This window comes from Sciurus vulgaris, assembly GCF_902686455.1.
Source record: "Sciurus vulgaris genome assembly, chromosome: 7".
Lineage (NCBI taxonomy): Eukaryota > Metazoa > Chordata > Mammalia > Rodentia > Sciuridae > Sciurus > Sciurus vulgaris.
Window position 1 is genome coordinate 91,988,671 of NC_136467.1, and position 20,213 is coordinate 92,008,883.

The window sequence follows — 20,213 nt, forward strand, 5'->3', positions numbered from 1 at the left end:
CCTTGCAAAGACTGTGACTACAAAACAAAAATGTTCACAGGATTTCAAAGAGTCGAGTCCCACTTTAAAATAGTCATAATTTAATGGAATTCTCCTCAATTGCATGGTAATGATATGGCTATCTTTTTTCCTCCCTCACAGTTCAGTGAGGAAAAGTAATTATCATGTAGTTTACAACACGTGTAATTTGTGTTTTAATTATAAGAGATGCTCATTGTCTCTATACTTATTGAAGCAGCAAATAACTGATCACTGCCAAGAAAGCTAACTGCAAGCAACACTGTCTAATTTCAGATTATCTGTTCTTCTTTCTAATCCTTCTTACTGTCCAATTTTATGGCATTTGATGTATACAAAAGTAATGAAACAAAGGAATGGTATTATTTCTGTTTTTGAAGTGTAGACAGATTCAAATGATCATCTAAAGGTAAATTTTAGATGACCAGGCGCTTCTATTCTTGGTAACTTCAATAAAGACTATACATTTGTGAAACAATGATTGTCTAAATATTTTTAAAGAACTATCAAATGACTTTGGTAGTGATTTATTAAAATAAAATACTTTCTTAAAATGCAAAATTAACTGCCCAGAATTTAGTATTGTGAGAAGGCAACTTGAGATGTCATCTTTTAGGATAGGGGGCTGATATCTGTCATTGGTCTTTTCAGGTCCACTGCCCACCTTTATCCATCCTGCTTTGGTCTCTGGGAGGCTGATCTCCATGGGTTGCATCCCTTGGCTCTCAGTTTGGTTTGGCCAGTGGCAGTCACAGAGCTCAGGCTAACAGACAGTGCAATGGGGATATTTATTATCCTGGCTCCCCATTGGGATTGGCGACCTTATACGCATGCTCCTCACACATTCCACCTGTAGCCTCTCTACTCAGTTCTCTCTTCCTCAGCTTTGGGTAATTGTGTGGGGCTTAAACAGTCTGTTGTAAACTAATCCAGGATACTGCAAATTCTTGTCCTTTTCTTATATCTTGCCGATACCTTTGTAAACCACCTTTTATAAAACTCTTTGACATTATTCTAATTTTAGTGTACCTTCCCTTTCCTTGAGACCCTGATGGTTACTGTTAGTTCTTATTTATTCCTGATCAATTCCACTGATAAACCAGGTATACATATGAACAAGCATTTAAAGATTCAGACATTGTAGATCAACAATATAACAAAAATAGAGCACTAAATGAATGTTTGAATCATTTATATATCCATGGAATGAATTTAACTAGAAATATCTGCCTACCATCTGAACATTTAGCAGATTTCTGACAATCATCAACACATTAAAGTCTACTTTAATTGAAGTAAATACTTTTAGTTATCCCTATAAAATTACTGAATTGCTTAAATAGAACACACAAAAAGCTAGATTCTATGTTTATAAATATTTTCAAGAACGAAATTTATCTTTACAGATGTATATATCAGGAAAGAGATTTACCTTTTCACCAATTTCTCCTTTGCTACCTTCAAAACCTTGTTCTCCCTGTAGAAGAGGAATGTGGTATATATAATAAGAGAATGTAAAGTGTAAGCCAATATTAAATAACACAGAATTTAAATATTCCTAAATTCTGAAAAAACAATTTTCTAGTAGCTTCACTACTTCCAAGGCAATTTAATCTTCATAAGCCTAAATGCCCCCATGTATAAAATAAATATCGCTAGTAGCCCCTGCCTCATTGACTTGTTTTGAGAGTTAAATGTATCAGCATGGAGCTCAGCACAGACTGAGTCATTCTTGTTATTATCACTACTTAATATATGAGATTCAGGAAATACACTTCTTGGAAAGCTGATGTTGAGACATCGTTCCAGTGAGAGTTTCACAATGGGTGAGTTCAGGTTTGACAAGGTTCAGCTCCTGCTCCCTCCTGCTCCCTCATCAGCACAGTGCTTTCCACTGCCCCTCTCTCCTGCCTCTCAGCCACAGACAAGACTGGTGGTCACAGGGCAGCTGGCTCTCAGTCTCCACATTTATTCTGAAAGGTGTTAAGTCCCCTTTTCTTCAACTAAATCCTCTCCGATCCAATGAGCTTACTTCCCCTCTCAACTGGGTATAGATATTGAGAGCACTGATGTTCTCTCCATACATTTAACAAACATTCACTGAGTGCCTCCTTCATGCCAGGTGCTCAAAAGCGTAGCCAGCAAATGACTATTGGGAATGGGTCATGTGCACCTCTCTATTCATGAAGCTCCTTGACATAACAAACATTTAGGAAGCATTTCCTGAGGGCACCAAGGCAAGAGGTCATGGGTCTCTTATCTCTAGTTTGTCTATAATGCCTCTACAAGGTGACACCTGGAATAATTAAAATTCATATAAGTTATATGAAAAGGAATGCCAACTTAATACTGTATATATAATTTGCGAATGTGTAATTTGATATGTGTACATACAAATACATGTGACATGCATGTATATATACTATATGATTACATAATTATTTTTGCTTCACTTACTCTCAAAAATATTACAGGGAAGAAAATAGCTTAGTTGAAGGATATTTTTACCACTGAATGCATGGTCTACCTTTTTTTCCCTACCACTTTTCCTAAAATATAGACTTTAATTTGATCTGTTAATTCAAGCTGACATTGAAGCTGCTAAATGCCTCCAGTACATCAGCCACAATGTCAGCATGATGCAGCCACCACAAACAGCTGCTGGAAAGTCCAAAACTATTTCCCAGCAGATAAATCTGCACATCCCTTGGCTTGCAACTTGACTCGCAGATGCAGCACATGCTGTATCAATGGGTTTTGTCTAGAACTACTGTGAAGAAATTCAGAAGCTTACCATTTCATCACTGCCAATTCAATTTTTATTGGGCCAAGTAAAGGAAGCATTTATTTTTTTAAAAAGCTGTTAACTACAAACAAATGCATATCTTTTAAAATGATATTTTTAGCTATAGAGAAAAACCTAGTGCCTAGTAACTCCTGATATCTTATTGCTAAAATCTGTAAAACTTCTCCAGAACATATAAATGATATGCTTGGCTTTTCTGGGCATCTAATATTGCCTCAATAATGCTGTCCCTGTGGTGGGATTATCTGGATTGTATCATGACAGCTGGCCCCACCTGAAGTGACTCCTATCCTTCCAGGAAACTGGAATATACCAATCTATGTGCTTGCATCAATCCTGGTCAAATACAATCATGCTCTTTCCCAGAGAGAGAAAGCAAAAGAGTACAAAGGATGTTTTGGACAGCAAAAGAGTACAAAGGATATTCACTTTGTTAAAGACAAAGATGCTAGGCATTGAAAGAAGCAGCCTCTGTCTAGCAAAAAACTTCTTGTTTATCATGCATTTGTCATTCTGAAAGACATGTTTTGGAAAAGATTGTAATGACTTTGTAATATTTAATATTTTGTCACTATTATGTAATATTTAATATTTTGTTACTAATATTTTGTAACTATTATGTTGAGCTCACTCTGGAATATACAAGAAGGATAAATAAGAAGTAACCAAATCCAAAGGCATTAAAAATTATTCCACTGTACATTTTAAGCTCTGATCACAGTGAAAATGTTCCCAGAGAAGCTATCTGCACTTTCAGTATTCCCCGTACTCAGAATGCACTATTGTTGACTTCTTTGAAGAAGCATGTTGCTCGAGCCCTCAGATTGCCTTGTCTCCTAAAGTGGGCTCTTTGAGAAGGAGTTTCTTCCATAGGTCCTCTTTGGAAAGACTTGTAAATTACTATGAGTTTTTGATGAAATTTGCTTTTATCAAATATATTTTCTGAATATCTATCACAGTATGTTCAAATTCAATTGTCAAGTTGCTAAAATTCTTAGTTCACATGAAACATCAAACAAAACTTGTACCTTTTGACCAGGTAAGCCTGGAGCACCAGGTAAACCATTTTCACCCTAAAAAAGGAAACAGAATAAATTTTATTAGCCACAAAACAAAAAGACTTGTGTGTGTGTGTGTGTGTGTGTGTGTGTGTGTGTGTGCACGTGTAGTCTTCAATAAACAGCACTAGTGTTGTGGGGGAAGGGTAGCCTAATATTGAATACCTATCATGTGTATGGACTTTCCAACTGTCCCTTAGATTGTAAATACAGGACTATCATCTCAATTTTAAAATAAGGAAATGGAGGCTCTTATAGGTTAATAACATGTTGAAGGTTATTCAACTTGTAGCAATATCTGAGCTTTGAAATGAGGTCTCACTGACCACAGCCTGCTCTTCCATATGCTATTTTGCATTCTTATTTTATGTTCTTTCTTTCAAACCTCTGAGCACACCATTAAAGTCTGACACAGAGCTTTTTATGGGGCAGGTGCTAGTCCCCTAACAAACCTATCAGGTTGATATTATCACCACAACTGTCTTAAAGATGATGACACAGTCAGTAGGTGGTAGAACTGGAATTCCAATGCACACACTTCAGCTCTGTGTGCCTCACTGCCTCCTCCCACTGTCTCTGGGAGAAGATTTAATTCTGACATATGTCTTGGTCTTCTTTAGTTGTAGATGAACACAATACCTTTATTTTATTTATTTATTTTTATGTAATGCTGAGGGTTGAACCCAATGCCTCATACATGCTAGGCAAGTGCTTTACCACTGAGCCACAACACCAGTCCATGTGTCTTTTTACCTAGAATCTGAAATACATATGTATGCATGTATATAAACACACATATATACATTTATTCTTATCACAGATGTGAGCATGTTTACTTTCTTATCTATATCTGCTGATTGCCTTTAGATCAATTGTGTAGTTATATACAATGCCATTTTACATGAAATAATCACTTGGAAGAATTTTTAGTTCTTTCCATTCTTCTGGTTCCTATCTTGGGTATAAAGGTTTTCAGCAGATGGCTATCAGTTTCCATTGCTGGAATTCACGGGTCGTTTTTGACAAGTCGTTTGGTTTGTGAACAGCACACTAGCTAGAATGAGATACCTCTGGGAGGATGTGCATGTTCTCAGTGGAGTCTTAGGAATTTAGCTGGTTACAGGAATTTACTTTGGCTCCTGAGTTTCCACATTTAGGCAGCTCAGAATTAACTATTGACCTACTCTATTTCTATCAAACATAATTAATTTTAAAAATAATTTGCCTTAAGCATTATCTATAAGACAGTTAAATACCATTTCTAAGAATTATTTCAACAAAATTCAAAGATGTGAAGAAAAAAGTCACATCTTCAAATTTTAAAATAATGATAGATTCTGTCTAAATCTAAAGAGATCTTTAGTTTCTGATAAATACATTTTTAGCAAGTTTTGGGAGTTTTCAATAGAGGTGTATACCTTTACACATGCACACATATGAAAGACGAAGATTTTTCTTAGATTAGATTAAATTATCAAAATATTCTACAGTATAACTTATCATCACAGTAAGGGCAAAACTTTGTTGTTAATGTAATGAAGTGTTGAAGCATCAATATAATAAAATACTTATCTATATAAATATTTCTATCTTTTAAAAATTATTATAGTTCTAGATGTTAGACATCACTCAAGTCTATTAGAAACTTCCAAATTCATGTGATAAAGTGATAGCAAAAGCACACTAAGTATCTGATGCCAGAGAACATTCTATGGAAATGGAGCTTCTGTTACTCATCACAGAAGTATGTCCACATGTCCATAAGGAGCAGATTATTTTCATCAGTTGAGCCAATATAATGTTTTATATTGTACTGAAAGTTACACATAACAAGATATGGCACATAATCCAGTAAAGTACATATTTATATTGCCGAAAATACTGTTTTAAAGGATAGAAATAGTGACAGTACCTCCTTTTTTTCCTTTGCTCTCAGTCCATTCTCAAGTATCATATGCTCTGAGTACTGGCTCCCAAGTGCCCCTTCAGCCCTGTGTCAGGTTAGGGTTACACCCAGACACATGGTTAATTAGGCACCCAAAGTCTCTAAAGCTGTGATATTAAGAATGTGTCTTTAATTGACACAGGTTTTGTGATTTTTATCATTGAAATATGTTTTCCTGTGGTTAGTGTTAATTAGTCTCTCTTCTTTCCGGATTGGAGTTTTGTTTTTTTTTTTTTTTTGTAAAGAAAATTCTAGATTCCAAGATAACCCAATTCACCTAACTATCTCATAAGAAATGAGCTGGCCTGAGTGACATCAACATGTAAAATTAACGAAATATTGTTGATGCTTTTGAAACTCAAGTTTGGAACTTTGGTATTTCCTCTTCCTGCTTTTCTTGAAGTTACCACAGATGACCTACTTAGAAACTTATAATCATTTAAAAAGTTTTTCATTATTCTAGCCCCTGAGGGATAAATCAGTATATTTGTTTTTGTCTTTATCTCAGAAAAGGAAAGATTTATTAATTAGTGTTAAGAACTAAAGAAGGAACTAATCCTAAAAACTAAAATTTTCTTTAACAGATTAATGGACCATGATATCCTCATCAGAACTTTATCTAAAACCTAATTTGTGTCAGAAAAATGAGTCTATCTTTATGCTCAAGCTGAGGCACAGGCTCAAAGCCCTGAGGGTGCAGCTTGGGTTCATATTTATTTGTACCTATAAAATAAACATCTGCCTAACATTACTGGAAGGGTACATACTATTTGCCTTTTCTGAACTCCTGCTGTTTCTCCTTTCTAGTCTCAGTCTAGAGAAGAAATAAGATGCTTCTCCTTTATCTTCCAATTAATATTTTAGTACATTAATGAAAGAAAATTATAATCAATGATTCCCAAAGCAACCCTAATTTTCAAAATATGTTTCTGAAGCATGTACTCTCTACTATAGGTCTTTCTATCAGAGGATTCATATCCTTTTGCAGTTACAATCTCAAACTACAAAAAGGCAAATTAATAAATATGTGTAATAAAAACCGGCAAACTCTACCAATGCTGCTGACAGTAATCTTGCCAGTGTTACTATAACACACAACTTCTCTTCAACTTGGAACAAACAAAAAACACCCTTCTCAGAAGTCAAAAGAAACTTTTTGGGAAGCTTTTGGAAAAAATTTAGGTGAGATTTGGGGCTAGATGATCAAACCCATTTCATTTAAACTCCTTTTTATCACTGTGTATTATAGCTGGGCCTAAAACATAAATCATTAGTTTTCCTGATTCCTTGCACATTGGGTCAATGTCTCTCTTATTATGCAGGATATATATGTTGTCTGAGAGACATCTGATTAGAAATTACATTCACTAGGGCTACCATTAAGAAACCCAGTAATAAGACCAAGCAAAGACAGGTAGAATAAGCAGGTAAACTAAACATTTGGAAATACCTACAATTAGACTGAGAAAGCAGAAAGTCACATACTATGTTTTAGTGATTATGTCTTCAAAAAGTTGGGCATTCAACCTTTGATTAAAAGGTCTGGTATCTTATAACTTTTTTAATTAAACTATAAAATTGGATCTATCATTCCACCTAGGGTGCATTTTATACAAACATAACCTTTTATGTGACTTGAATATACACTTGGAAATACATCAATATTTCCCCATTAATGAATTTTCATTAAAAGGAAATTAAATGTTGAATGAAGTAGCTGGAAGAAATTATCTGAAGTGGAATTCCAGAATTCTAGCATGAACACCAATAAAAGAGAGAGCAGAAAGTAAATCTGATTTTGCCTCTGTGTATCACTAATGCCATATCTACATTTCTGACCATAGTCCTGATTTATTCAGTCATAATTTTCAGAAATTGAATTTTTATAAGGTTCCTAAATTGCTGAAGTTCTAATAAACATTTCAAAAAATAAAAACATACCTTTTTTTCAGATATCTTATTCAATCTGAATTCTTTTTTTAGAAGGAGAATTTTTTCTTCTTTATTTTGAGACTGCATTCCAAGGGATAAACTGTCAAGTCAAATCCCTATATCTATCTATCTATCTATCTATCTATCTATCTATCTATCTATCTACCTATCTATATCATAGAATTTAAAATTTGAAACATTTAGAACTAGGCCTTAATGCAGCTAACACATGGAGAATATCACATTTACACTGAAAATAAGACCAATTTGATACATTCCTACCACAAAATTGATGACACCCTATTATTAAGTATTCTTATGAGTCATTTAGAGAAGAGAAAGCCAGCCACCACATGTAAAGTATGATTGATACATGTCTTATTCACAGCAGTGTAAGTATTGTTAATGAGTACCAACTGAGCTCAATTTTTATTCTGTCACAAATCTATTATCCTGAGGGTGTATGTATGTGTACAAAAGTATATTCAGGTACATGTACCTATAAATTAATCATGATGGATAGTCTTAAATATAAGGAAAAGCATAAAGTCATACATTTATATTCATACTGTCACCAAAGATCTAATGAGGTACTAATAAAAGCTTCTTTAAGTCAGGCACACTTGCTATTTAATTTGCACTGTAGAGAACAAAGGAAAAAAACCCATGTATGGTTACTGAATCAATGTTTTCTGAACCTAAATTAACCTTCCCCAAATTTGTGCCCATTCATCTTAATTCTGCTGTCTGCAATTCCACAAAAAAAAAAAAAAAAAAAAAAAAAATCTTATAGATATTATACATGACATTCTTTTGTGTTACTCTCAAATCTTCTATTCAGTAAACCATTAATTTTTTAAATCACAGTTTGAAATTAATATTATGATCCCTGTTCTTTGCGTATACACTGGTCGTCCAATATATCTTAAAATGTGGTACTCAAAACTCAGCATAGGATTCCAGAAATGACCTTACATAAGAAAGAGAACAGCCCCACCCTTCCCCTCCTCAAACACACACGCTTATTCTGGACACTCTATTTCTATTAATCAATTTGCTTTTTAAAATATTTTTTTAGTTGTAGATGGAAACAATGCCTTTATTTTATTTATTTATCTTTATGTGGTGCTGAGGATTGAACTCAGGGCCTCACACATGCTAGGAAAGCACACTACCACTGAGCTACAGCCCCAGCCCTCAATTGCAATTTTTAGACAAAATTGTTATATATACTGAACTTGTAGTCAACCTCAACCATTAAGTTTTCCATTCAAAGGAATTTTCTATTACATGATCCTTTTGTAGTTTAGCTAAATGAAAATTACAAGGAATTATTCAAATAATAAACAAAAAACTAAATAATTTTGAAATGATTTGGACCAATGCTGTAGGACCTATTACAAAATCTGGGCTCCTATGCAGTTGTGATGATTTTCTTAAAGAGGATCTGCCAATGAAAAGGGTTTGGGTTGCTTATTGTTATGAGACTAGCTATTGTGATATCATTGAAACTTCAAAAAATACTAGGGAAATATAAGACATTTAATGCAAATTACCACCTACTGAAATATCTGAAGTATAGTAATTGACATCTGAATCAAGTATTCTAACAAGTAGAAGATGATTTAAGATATACAGAAGAAAGTGTCATCAGTCAGCTCCTAATTGAGGACAGTGATCTACCCGTCACTACAAACTATTTCCTGTTCAAAGTATTCCTCGTGATGAGTAATTTAGAGTTTGACTCCATATCAATTACTTCAACTGGAGCTTAAATGCACTAAAGTTTTTGGTTACTTATCTTTAGCCCTGTGGTAAATTGTTGTGAGGACTTAGAGAAATACCATGTCCTCGCAATATTTTAAGACAGGAAAATTTTTTTAATTAAGTTTGGACAGAAAGAGAGCAAGAAAATGAAGATTTATGTTTTAGAGAAAAGGGAGAACACAGTTTCTCCAAGAGAAAGTGGGAAGCAAATTCTGGAGGTGCACACATTTCTATTATATTTCACTGTGGGAAGCAATACTTGTAAGTTTTACCAGGTAGAGAAGTGATTCTCTTTCCCTCCTATTTTGCTGAAGTGGGTGCTGTGATAAGTATGGAATATTTGCATGGAGGCATCGCCACCATCAGTGGTCTTTTCCAATTTCCCCTCAGCATAGATTTCTAACGTTCATCCCCTATTTTTCTTTTCTATATCTGGCCAAGGCTAAATCCTTTTGAATTCTAAACAACTCAACTAATGTTTACCAAGAAGCAATCAGGCGCCCGATGCTGGGCCAGGTGCTGGGGTTACAGAGATGAGGGAGACACTAAGTCCTTCTCTGGAGCACACATTTTAGCAGGGGATATAGGCACACTCTCTATTGGTGGTATAAATAAAGAATGGAGGAGTTGTTGATTCTGAAGGCAGGAAGACTTCATGAAAAAGATGCCCTAGTTTAGTATTTAGTAATCTGTGAAAATGCAGGGACAGTGGTCAGGAAGAAAGGTATCAATTGTCTGTGGACATCCTTTTGAGTCTTCTATTCTTACCTGACAGGTTCGTGTAGTACCTGACACCTCATACAGCTGTCCCTGGGTTGGCTGGGTAGCAGATCTTTTAGTCAGACACTTGAAGAAAAAACTAATATATAAAGGTGTAGATGTCTTTAAAAGATACCAATTATATCTTTAAATCCATTCTTCAGTATCTGGGAAATCTACATCAAGATTAGTCACTAAATTATGTAGAGAAACTGTGTGACATTTTTTACATCAATATTTTATTATTTATGTGTTAGATGCTGATAGTGCACTAAACCAAATAGGAACATTAGCAGACTAGGTTCTTGAAATCTGGCTAACTGTTTAGTAAATAAAAGTCAAGTGCTTGGGTGCCAGATACACTGCATGTGTCGAACTTGTCATCCATCTGTTGTGTTCTCTGCCAACTGCTCTACTTGGGATGTGAGTGGAAGGCATTAGAAGGGAATAAGAAACCATTAAGAAATAAAATCAGCTGCAGAGTGAGCAAGTTTCTTTTTCTTTTTCCTGTCCTTCTATTACCTTTGTCCTTCTTACATTTCTGCTTATTTTAGTGCTATACTGTATCAATATGTGCCTAGAGATAAGACAATTCAAAGATACTCCATGTGTGAGCAGCAATTTCACACTGAAAATTTAAGTTTCATTCTTTTATCTATATAAGTGAACCCAACAAATAGGCTGACAACTCTTTTTTCTTTGTAATCATTTTTTTCTAATATTGATTATGGTAAAAAGTCCCATCCTATGTCTGGGGACTGTACTTCCATTTATTACAGAATTTCCTAAAATACAGAGGTATGCAGATAATTAAGAGGTGTTTTCTCTAACACAAAACTCACATTTGTTTTTTGGCAATCTTGACAAATTCATAGGAAGGAAATATCCTACTATTAGAATAAAACTGGATGTCTCTTTTCTCCTCGTTTAATGGTTTCAATTTCTACAATGAATTACCACATGCAAATAGGTATTTTAATTTTTTTTTTAACTTTGGGGAAACTCTAGAATTAAGTTTAATGTGAACATCCATGAAAAAATTAGGGTAAACTAGAAATACAGAGAGGAAGCCAAATCACTTAAACAAAAATTCTTTTCACTAAACGCCTATAATTTTCTGCGTCTGTGAGGCATTAATGCTACATCTGGACCAGGGCTGTTGCAGAATTCATTATAATTCACAACAGCTATTAGCCTTGTCTGTGCTTATATAAACCATAACAGCATCTGCCTCTGTTTCCTGAAGTTTCAGCCTTCTCACAAAACGTATTTTTAGGGAAGAATCAAGACCCAAAGATCACAGTCATTTCACTTTCCAAAAGAAAAGAAACACAAAGACTGTTTGAGAACAAAAGATCTTCCTCATTCAGTTTCATCCCAATAAAACAACTAGGAATTTATGGGGGAAAGACTCATCATGCAAGGCACCTCTTAATGAGAATAGTTAGTCTGGCTATTTTTGAGTCACACAAGTTGGCAACTCTATCATCACATTATCAGATGTACTTCTTGAGTGCATTAGTGCACATGGGCTTTTTACTTCTGGAAGTCCAATTTATTTTTTCTCAAATGAAGTCATTATACTTAGATAAGATCTTTTGTTTTTTAATAAAATGAATATACTTTGTATGTGTATGTTTATTAAAAGCATATTTGGTGGAGAGTGCAAAGAGAATTTGCTAGGCTAGGTGGTGAATTGAGGGTAGTCTGGAAAGTGGCCCTGGTTGGATTGCCCTGGAGGTAGGCATGCAGTGCAGTTTGAATTTGGAAAACAAAATAAAACCCTTATTTTCGTAATACTTATTTCCAAAGATAAAGCTAGACAAAATCCTTTGATTGTGCGAAATAAAAAATGTTTAGTGACTCTTAAAAGGTGGACACAGTCTTCTGAGGGTGGAGGAGTCAGAATCCTTAAGGTTAGGTAGTTTGAGAGAGGTTCACAGACTTGAAATACAAGGGACTGAGCCTTCCCTGAAACAGAATGGAGAAGGCAATTGCACAGTTCATTCATTAAGCTGGCAGGCAAATGATTTTAGTATCTAATGTAGAACTATTTGTGTAAAGAAAACTTGGATATTTGGGCACTGTGCAGATGAGGTAATATGGTAAAGGTGCAAGAACAATAAATTCATATGAATTCACATCCTAACTCCATTATTTGCAGGTTATGGAACTTAAGAGAAGTTTTAATTCTTTCTAGATCTTAGTTTCTTTATCTATTATATAGTGACAATAAATCTTACCTCATAGAAGTAGAAACATGAAATCAAATAATGTAAAGGAGGTTCTTGATTGTGTTTAGCACATAATAATGATTGAGTAAATGGCTGGTGCTATCATTATTTTTTACAAGTTTACACATATTTGAGAGAAATTCATTGGCTTTTCAACATCCATTTTATTTTAAAAGGTCAAAATTACAATAGATATATTATGTTTATTTTAACATTTTCCACTACATAAATTTTGAATAAATAATATAAATTTCATCAAATGAATTCTAATTTGGTCTCACAGTAAGCCAGAGTTTAGAATAATGGATTTAAATTGTTTGCCTTTAAAATGACATCTATTCTTTACCAAATTCTTATATACCAGGCATTGAGCTGGAACTCTCATGAATAATCTATTTTATTCTTTGAGATGAAGCTAGGGAAGGTATAATATAATTTCCATTTTATAAAACAGAAAACTTACACTAAGTGTCATGTTCTAAATTAAATAATAAGATTTTGAGCTGGGATTCAAATCCAAGCATTTTTAACTCTGGATATTTATTAGCATGTAATAATAATGATGACTAGTATTTATTGCATAACTAATCCATGAGGAACAAAATTAAATCAGTAAAAGTTTTGACAGTAAGAAAACATTTTAGGACAACTTCTAAGTAATTCAGCAAATGGAATATTCTTTTAACATAAATTAGGCTCTATTTGTTCAAATTTCACTATTAGATTTTTAGAATTAGAAAATTATTATTTAAAAAAATCCCCACTTCAAAAATCTTATCTTTTACATTGACATAGTGAAAAAGGCAATGAAGCAATTTTTCATATGAAAGGATCAGGTGATGAGAGCAAGCATGGTTTGAGTGTTATGTTTGGGGGTAAAGTGGGCAGGATTTTCTCCCCATATCCAAATTCTCATCTCGTTTTCTCACTTCATGCCAGGAGGATGTAGGTTGTGCAGGTGAGTATGGATGTGTGCTTGTGCGCATTAAGTCATTCACTTCTCTTGGAAATTGAACCATTCAATTTACTCATTTTGATTGACAGTGGCTTCTGTCCATCCAAGCTTACCAGAAGTCACCAACTACCTAATAACACTTGCTATATAGAATAAATGTTCTTACATGAATGAATCCATAACAGAAAATTGGACAAATCTCTTAGGCAAAATTATAGCCATGATAGATAAATGTAAAGGGAATGGTTATTTTTCTATAATGTTGACAGTAAGGTTATATAAATTAGGTTAATAATGTGCAGTGCTAGTCTGTACTGGATGATAAGTATTATAATTACAAAAAGAATATAAGTAAGTGCTATACTTCTTCATTCTTAAAGTCCCCATGACTACATTTTCCATAAATAGATTTCATAAAAGAGTTGTTTATTGTACTAGGAACCAGGAAAAAAATGCCACCTCAGTTAACTAATGCTCTATTCAGGGTCTTGAATTTAAAAAGTTCACTGCTACCACCTTATCAAACTACAAAAATGTAGGTTTATTTTAGACTAATGGGATATATACATTCATCATTTAAACTGTTACAGTATCACATTGGATGACAGTGTAAATCGATGCTTATATACAAATTCTACTTCATATCACTCAGAATATGCTTCACTCCATTAATATAAATCGGTTTTCTAGCCTTAATACTAAACCTTAAAAAAAAAATCACCTTAAGAATATGGTACTGGAGATGGGCATCCTATGTACTTTGCTTATGTTCTTGCTCCAAGTAAAACATTCAAACAATTCATCTTTTGGTTTTATTTTTACCAGTAATCTTAATGACTTACAATTATAAGGGAAAACCTCAAAGAATCACAAATGCTGAAAAGCAGAATCAGTGTTAAGCTCAGAGATGCTGTATGGAAATTCTGGAAGATGCACATACATCACATTGAGGCAAACATAGGAGCGAGAGTTCTGAGGATACATACATTTTAAGAATTGATACTTTTTCTTCAGAAATTTATTAGAAAAAAATCAAAGAAGGTATTTTATCATAAAAGAATGGAAGTATTTTACCCTACTTTTAATTTTTGAAATTTTAAAAATTTGAAATTTCTTCCTCAAGGTCAAATATTTTGCAATTTATAAACCATACCATCAGATACAATAGTGATCTTTGTGTTATTTTCATTTTGCATAAATTCATTTGAATCATTTTAAATAAATGGTAACCTGTGGATTACAGAAGTGAAAAATATTCCTAAGGTGATATTTTTTCCCCACTCATGAATGTTAGTTACATCCCTTCCACAGCTAAAGAAAGTGACAAATTAGAAGCAGAGCTGTGACTGAGACCTTGGGAAGAGAACTGGCTAAAGACAAGGTGTTTCTATAGATATTAGGGAGACACCAGTCACTAAGTAGGGTCTCTGAAGATGTATGAAACTGGGAACCAAGAGTCAAATGTAATCTGATACCACGTTTAGCGCTAAAAATTCCTTATTTTCTGTGATAGTCTTCAAGAGTAACTCAAGGAAGTCAAACCAAGAAGAAAAGTGCTTGAGGAAGCATGTACAATATTGGCCAGGACAATTTCACCAAAGTTTTAGAACACCATAAGAGCTTTTTTATCACATCACTTTCTCGAGTTCTCTGAAGACTGGCCTCACTGAGGCCCTGATGCTCATTAACTCTTTTCGCAAAACTACGTCACCATTTTGACCAAATGGGTCACAAGGACTGAGACTCCCAGTTCTCAGAATGACTTGGCCCAGCTAGATCAGCAGCTGGTATGTTTCTTTGTATTCACTGAACTTTTACTTTAAGTGGAGTACAGGATGAATCATCACACAAGCAGACTTCTGGGAAAAAAGATATTTAATTCTGGGTAGTATTTGTCTCTGCAATACCATGTCTTCTTCCAGTTCCTTCATATTGCCCAAATAACTTTTCTAAGAATTCATTTTTATTATAGAGAATTTCTTCACTTTCATATTTAACTTTCTAAACCACTTCACTCTTCCTGTCATGTCTCTTGATTGCCATGATCAACTTTTGAGTCTCTTGGTTGCTTTGTGTGTTTTTTTTTTACTGAATCTAGTCTAGTTATACCATCTTTCTAGGAACTGTTCTAAAGCCAATCAACAGCCATTTATACTTGGTTTTCACAAGTAAGGATCCAAGAAATGTCACTTTGGAGTACTGAAATGAATGGCATTTTATGCCAATCTTAATAAGTTCTGTTTTAATGTATTTCAGAGGAATTTTATTGTTTTCTCATAATTTATCATGTAAATATATATGTCCTACTTTGTATCCCACAGTAAAGAAATCCAAATATCTATTCCCAATTGAAGCACTCAATATTCTACATTTGTTTAAAAAAAAAAAAAAGATTTCCATATTCAATATAATTTGAAAAATCCCAGTGATCTGAAATCTAAACAGTAAGATTATTATGATGTATTTTAGGAATAAAATGGCAGAATAATTATTTAAGGCAAATTTGGTTGGAGCCTTTTGGAAGGAATTTGGTGACTGGGTAGTCTTTTCTAGGAAAAAGGTATTTTGAAAATTAGACCCTTAAACAAGTGTTTGAAGAAACTTTTGCTTATGATGCCATTAGTGCCAGCAAGCTTAAGCAAGAGCACAGTGACCCACACAAACACTAACTTGCAGTAAAGTATGATTGTTCAGTAAAGTTAGTTGTATTTTAGAGTCCAGTGGTCACCTTCTTAGGTAGTAAAGAATTCAGATTGAATAATTACAGAAGGAAAAAGAGTGGCATCAATAAAACAGTCACATAACATACACACACTTAAGAAAGTCTCAAAAAATATCTGCCTGACAGACTCAACCTCCTACCACTTCAGCTTCAGTTATTCCTGTGTCAGATTTAGGAAAGTAAAACCACAACGGTCATGGCCTTCGAGATAATAAGGCACCAGGGACCCACTTGATCATTAGAGCAGCTAGAGCAAGTCCAAAACAAACCAAGTCTGCTTTAGTGAAGAAAATTTTCTTACATCAACAAGTAAAAACAATTTAGGAAGTTATTAGTATTAGTGTATGTATATGTAGTGAAAATGAGTAATTATAGTTTGATATATATTTTCAAAGATTGCATGAAAACTGAACTTGAATAATAGATTGAATTGCAATACTGAAAGTCAGCCACGTATAAGCTAAATACTACATTGCAGTATTTCATGATAGGCTGAAATATATTTCTTGTACTTTTAATTATAACAGCTCACATTGTACTATATTGCAAAACACAGCAATACTTAATTTTTGTCTCCAGTGAAATACATACTAAGATAGTATATCATAGATATCAGTACCTTAAATAGTAAATATAAGAAGCTTTTGGATGAGTAGGAGTCAGCAAGCTTTTTCTAGAATTTTAGCTTTTTTTAGAATTTGAAGGCCATATAGCCTCTGCCACAATGTGTTGTATAGCACAAAAGCAGTGTACACCATATACAAAACCAAATGAATTTGACCATGTTCCAATAAAACTTTATTTACAAAGTCATAAATCATACAGTGAGGGGTTTTGGCAGCCCTACCATAAGGCAACGTTTTGCTGATCCCTGAACTCTAAAAATTGTTCTGTGTATTTTTTCATGCTTAGCTTTTTAAAACAGTCATACAGTTTAATCACATAGCAAATCAACATACCTTTTCCCCAGGAATTCCAGGAGCACCAAATTCACCTTTACTACCAGCTGTACCCTAAAATATATAAATTTGTTCATTAGATTTTTAAAAAAATATGAATTAATAACTAATGTCAAAGAGAATCTACTGCTTCATACATGAATTGCTTTTGTTTGCACCAAATTTGTGCTTCAAGTTCTGTCCTTACATTGTACATAAGTTATTAAACTTTTGACAACTAATAAATTGTCAAAATCAATAATAAATCTAATAATCAAAACTAAAACTAGATATTATTCACACAAGTATATGTAATGCAGTTTTGTTATTTCTTTTACATTTATCAAAGGTGAGGAATGATTTAATTGCAGTTACTCTATAACAAAATGAGTTTGAGCAAAAAGCTACTTCCTACTGAATACTTTCAATTCATATAAGTCATGAGATGTCAGATTCTAAGATACCCGTAATATTTATGTCATTTAGTGTGCCTGACCTTCCTATGCTTCCTTTGGGAAACTGTGAAGCTGGGTCAATCTGTTAGCATGGCTTCTCTTCTACCTACACTGCCAAGGAGGACTGGAAAATCTATCCCCATGAAGTCAATGTTCACCTATGAATGCCTTACTGGATTTATCAGAAATTTGGTCTAATAAATTTATCCTTGAAGGAGTAGAAAATACAAACTTAATGAATGAGTTGCTCTATCAGTAAGGCCTGGTAGAGATTAATGCCATTATTACATAGGCATTACTTGTTAATATCACAATTAAGATACACAAGCATATTTCACTCTTAAGTTCCTATAGATTAGATGAGATTATATCAGATTGGGAAAAAATTATTTAAAAAAAATCTGCCTATTAATCTAATATATTTATGGAATTTAAGAAAAGAGGAAACATTTCTTATATTAACTTAGGCAAAGAAGTTAGAAGCATGATATTAAACCTTATACTTATGTGATGTTATAAAGTATTAATTCTTTTAACAAATTATGAACATATTTTAATTCAGTTAATTTCTATTGATGTACTATGGTTATAGGATAAGCATAGTAATGGGATATTAGAAAGAAAATAAGGGAAACTCAGTAGTAATCTTTGGCTTAGCATATCAGACTATTAAAAATGAAAATTCTATAGTGGGAGTAGAGCGTGGTGGAAATTGAAAGCAATCAATGCCAGTTTCTGACCAAGGAGTCAAATAAATTAACTTATTCCATTTTAACCCTTTTTTCCTCAAAGTATATAAGTAAAGCATTTATTCATAGAATGAACATATTTTGGGAAATTAACTGGAGATGTGGATGATAATAATGTGAAAATACACTGTAAAATTATTCTCCCAAAAAAGTTCCAATCACAATCCTTCCTTAGGTTCAAGAAAATCAAAATTTCCCTGCTATTTTACAAACTCTGAAAGATTTCCACTCTGATAATGTTGAGGGTATTGGAAAGGGTCTTAAAGAACTAAGTAATGTGGTTGCTAAGTAATTAGGTTGCTAACTACACTTGCTAAAAGAAAAGGGAATTAAAAGATTCAGAAAATTATAATAATTGAGTCTGAATGAAAGAAAAGTGTTAATTATCATTTTGAACAATGTCATGTGAAGTTTAGTCTTGGACAGAGGGCATGGTTCTTAGAAGAGTTTCATCAGGTGTTCCTGATATAGAAAACACAACTAGGTGTTTAAGCATAGCAGTGGGAATTTCAAACTGTATTACTTCATGAAAGGGAGGGCATCGGCTTCATGAGAAGAAAAAAAACAAAAACAAAAACAGTAAATCATATTAATTAAGATAATAGTATGGATGAGAAAAGTAGACAAATAACAATTAAACCTTATATCATGCCATAACTTGTGGTTTATTTCAAAATATTTGTGATTCTTCATTTAACTAATTGGAAATAAAGGTAAAATTGATCAGATCAATATGTGAAAGGAATTTTGATTTTTTATAAGGAAAGAGTGTAGCAGAACAACATTGAATAATATCACCCTCTTATGATTATCTTATTTAGTTTTTCCTATAACTTGACTCTGTCTTGCTTGGTGGAATCTCCTTGGCAATTGAGAAGTAGAACTTACAGGTTCTATAACCCAAGCTGATGATTTCATCTTTCCTTGATGGAGAGTATTCATTCATTCATTCAACATTTTTTAGCTCCTACTATAAAGGGGGTTCTATACATGGAGCTCACAAAACTCATATTCTAGTGGGGAAACACAGATGCTTGAAGGTAATGTGTCAGGTAGCAATAAAAGTGCTAGGAAAAGTAAGAAAGAGTTGGAATGGATAAATACTTTTTATAAAGTGATATCAGCATAGATCTCTTTAAGTGATTTCTGAGCATGGGTATAATTGACATAAAGGAGAGAGCCAAGTGGATATCCAGAAGAAACTTCCAGGTATATGAAACCTGGTACAAAGAACTTGGAGCTGGAATAAACAACAGGAACAGGTGGCAGGCCATGTAGAGTAGGAGTGGAACAGGGAAAGCTCTATCAGCACATGGAGCCAGGTTGGGGTTTGTCTGAAGGGAAACAGGAAGTCATTACTGGATTTTGGCTCAGGTGGGACAGCATTAACTCATAATGTATTTAAAAATCTATTCTTCATAAAGTTGCTACATTCCAGTAAGAATTCTCAAATTTTAACATCTTTAGAAATGTTGTGATGAGTAATGCATAATTTAAAGCCATCTGGAAGCTGTATTCTAAATTTTTCCATTATTTTATTTCACTGGGTCAAAAATAGAAGGCATCAAAAGACTAATAGACTATACCTTATGGCTAATAGCAAAAGTAAATTATAATGAGGTCTGGATGACTTCTAACCCACATTATCTCAGTATGACAATGCAAAACAATCTTTTCAAAACTAGTCAACTCTATTCAGAAAAGGTCAGATAACATTTGGGACAAAACACACAGAGTCAAAAATTCACATCATTGATCTTTTGAGGGAATGAATTATCAAATATTAATATTATTAAATATTTAGTAAATGTAGCATGTAATAACTCAAGATTTTTGTATAGTAAAACACCTAATAGATTGAAAATTATTACAGAT

The 20,213-nt window shown here is 33.5% G+C and overlaps 1 protein-coding gene across 1 annotated transcript in view; it reads right to left on the reverse strand.

The window, feature by feature from the left end:
• The window catches only part of COL19A1 (collagen type XIX alpha 1 chain), a 331,364-nt gene that overhangs the window by 236,275 nt on the left and 74,876 nt on the right, over positions 1 to 20,213 (reverse strand). The window contains exons 10-12 of the mRNA XM_079146513.1: positions 17,156 to 17,209; positions 3,853 to 3,897; positions 1,451 to 1,495 (exon numbers count right to left, since the gene is read on the reverse strand). Of these exons, the coding sequence (XP_079002639.1) occupies positions 1,451 to 1,495; positions 3,853 to 3,897; positions 17,156 to 17,209 (144 nt within the window). The remainder of the gene's footprint in view (positions 1 to 1,450; positions 1,496 to 3,852; positions 3,898 to 17,155; positions 17,210 to 20,213) is intronic.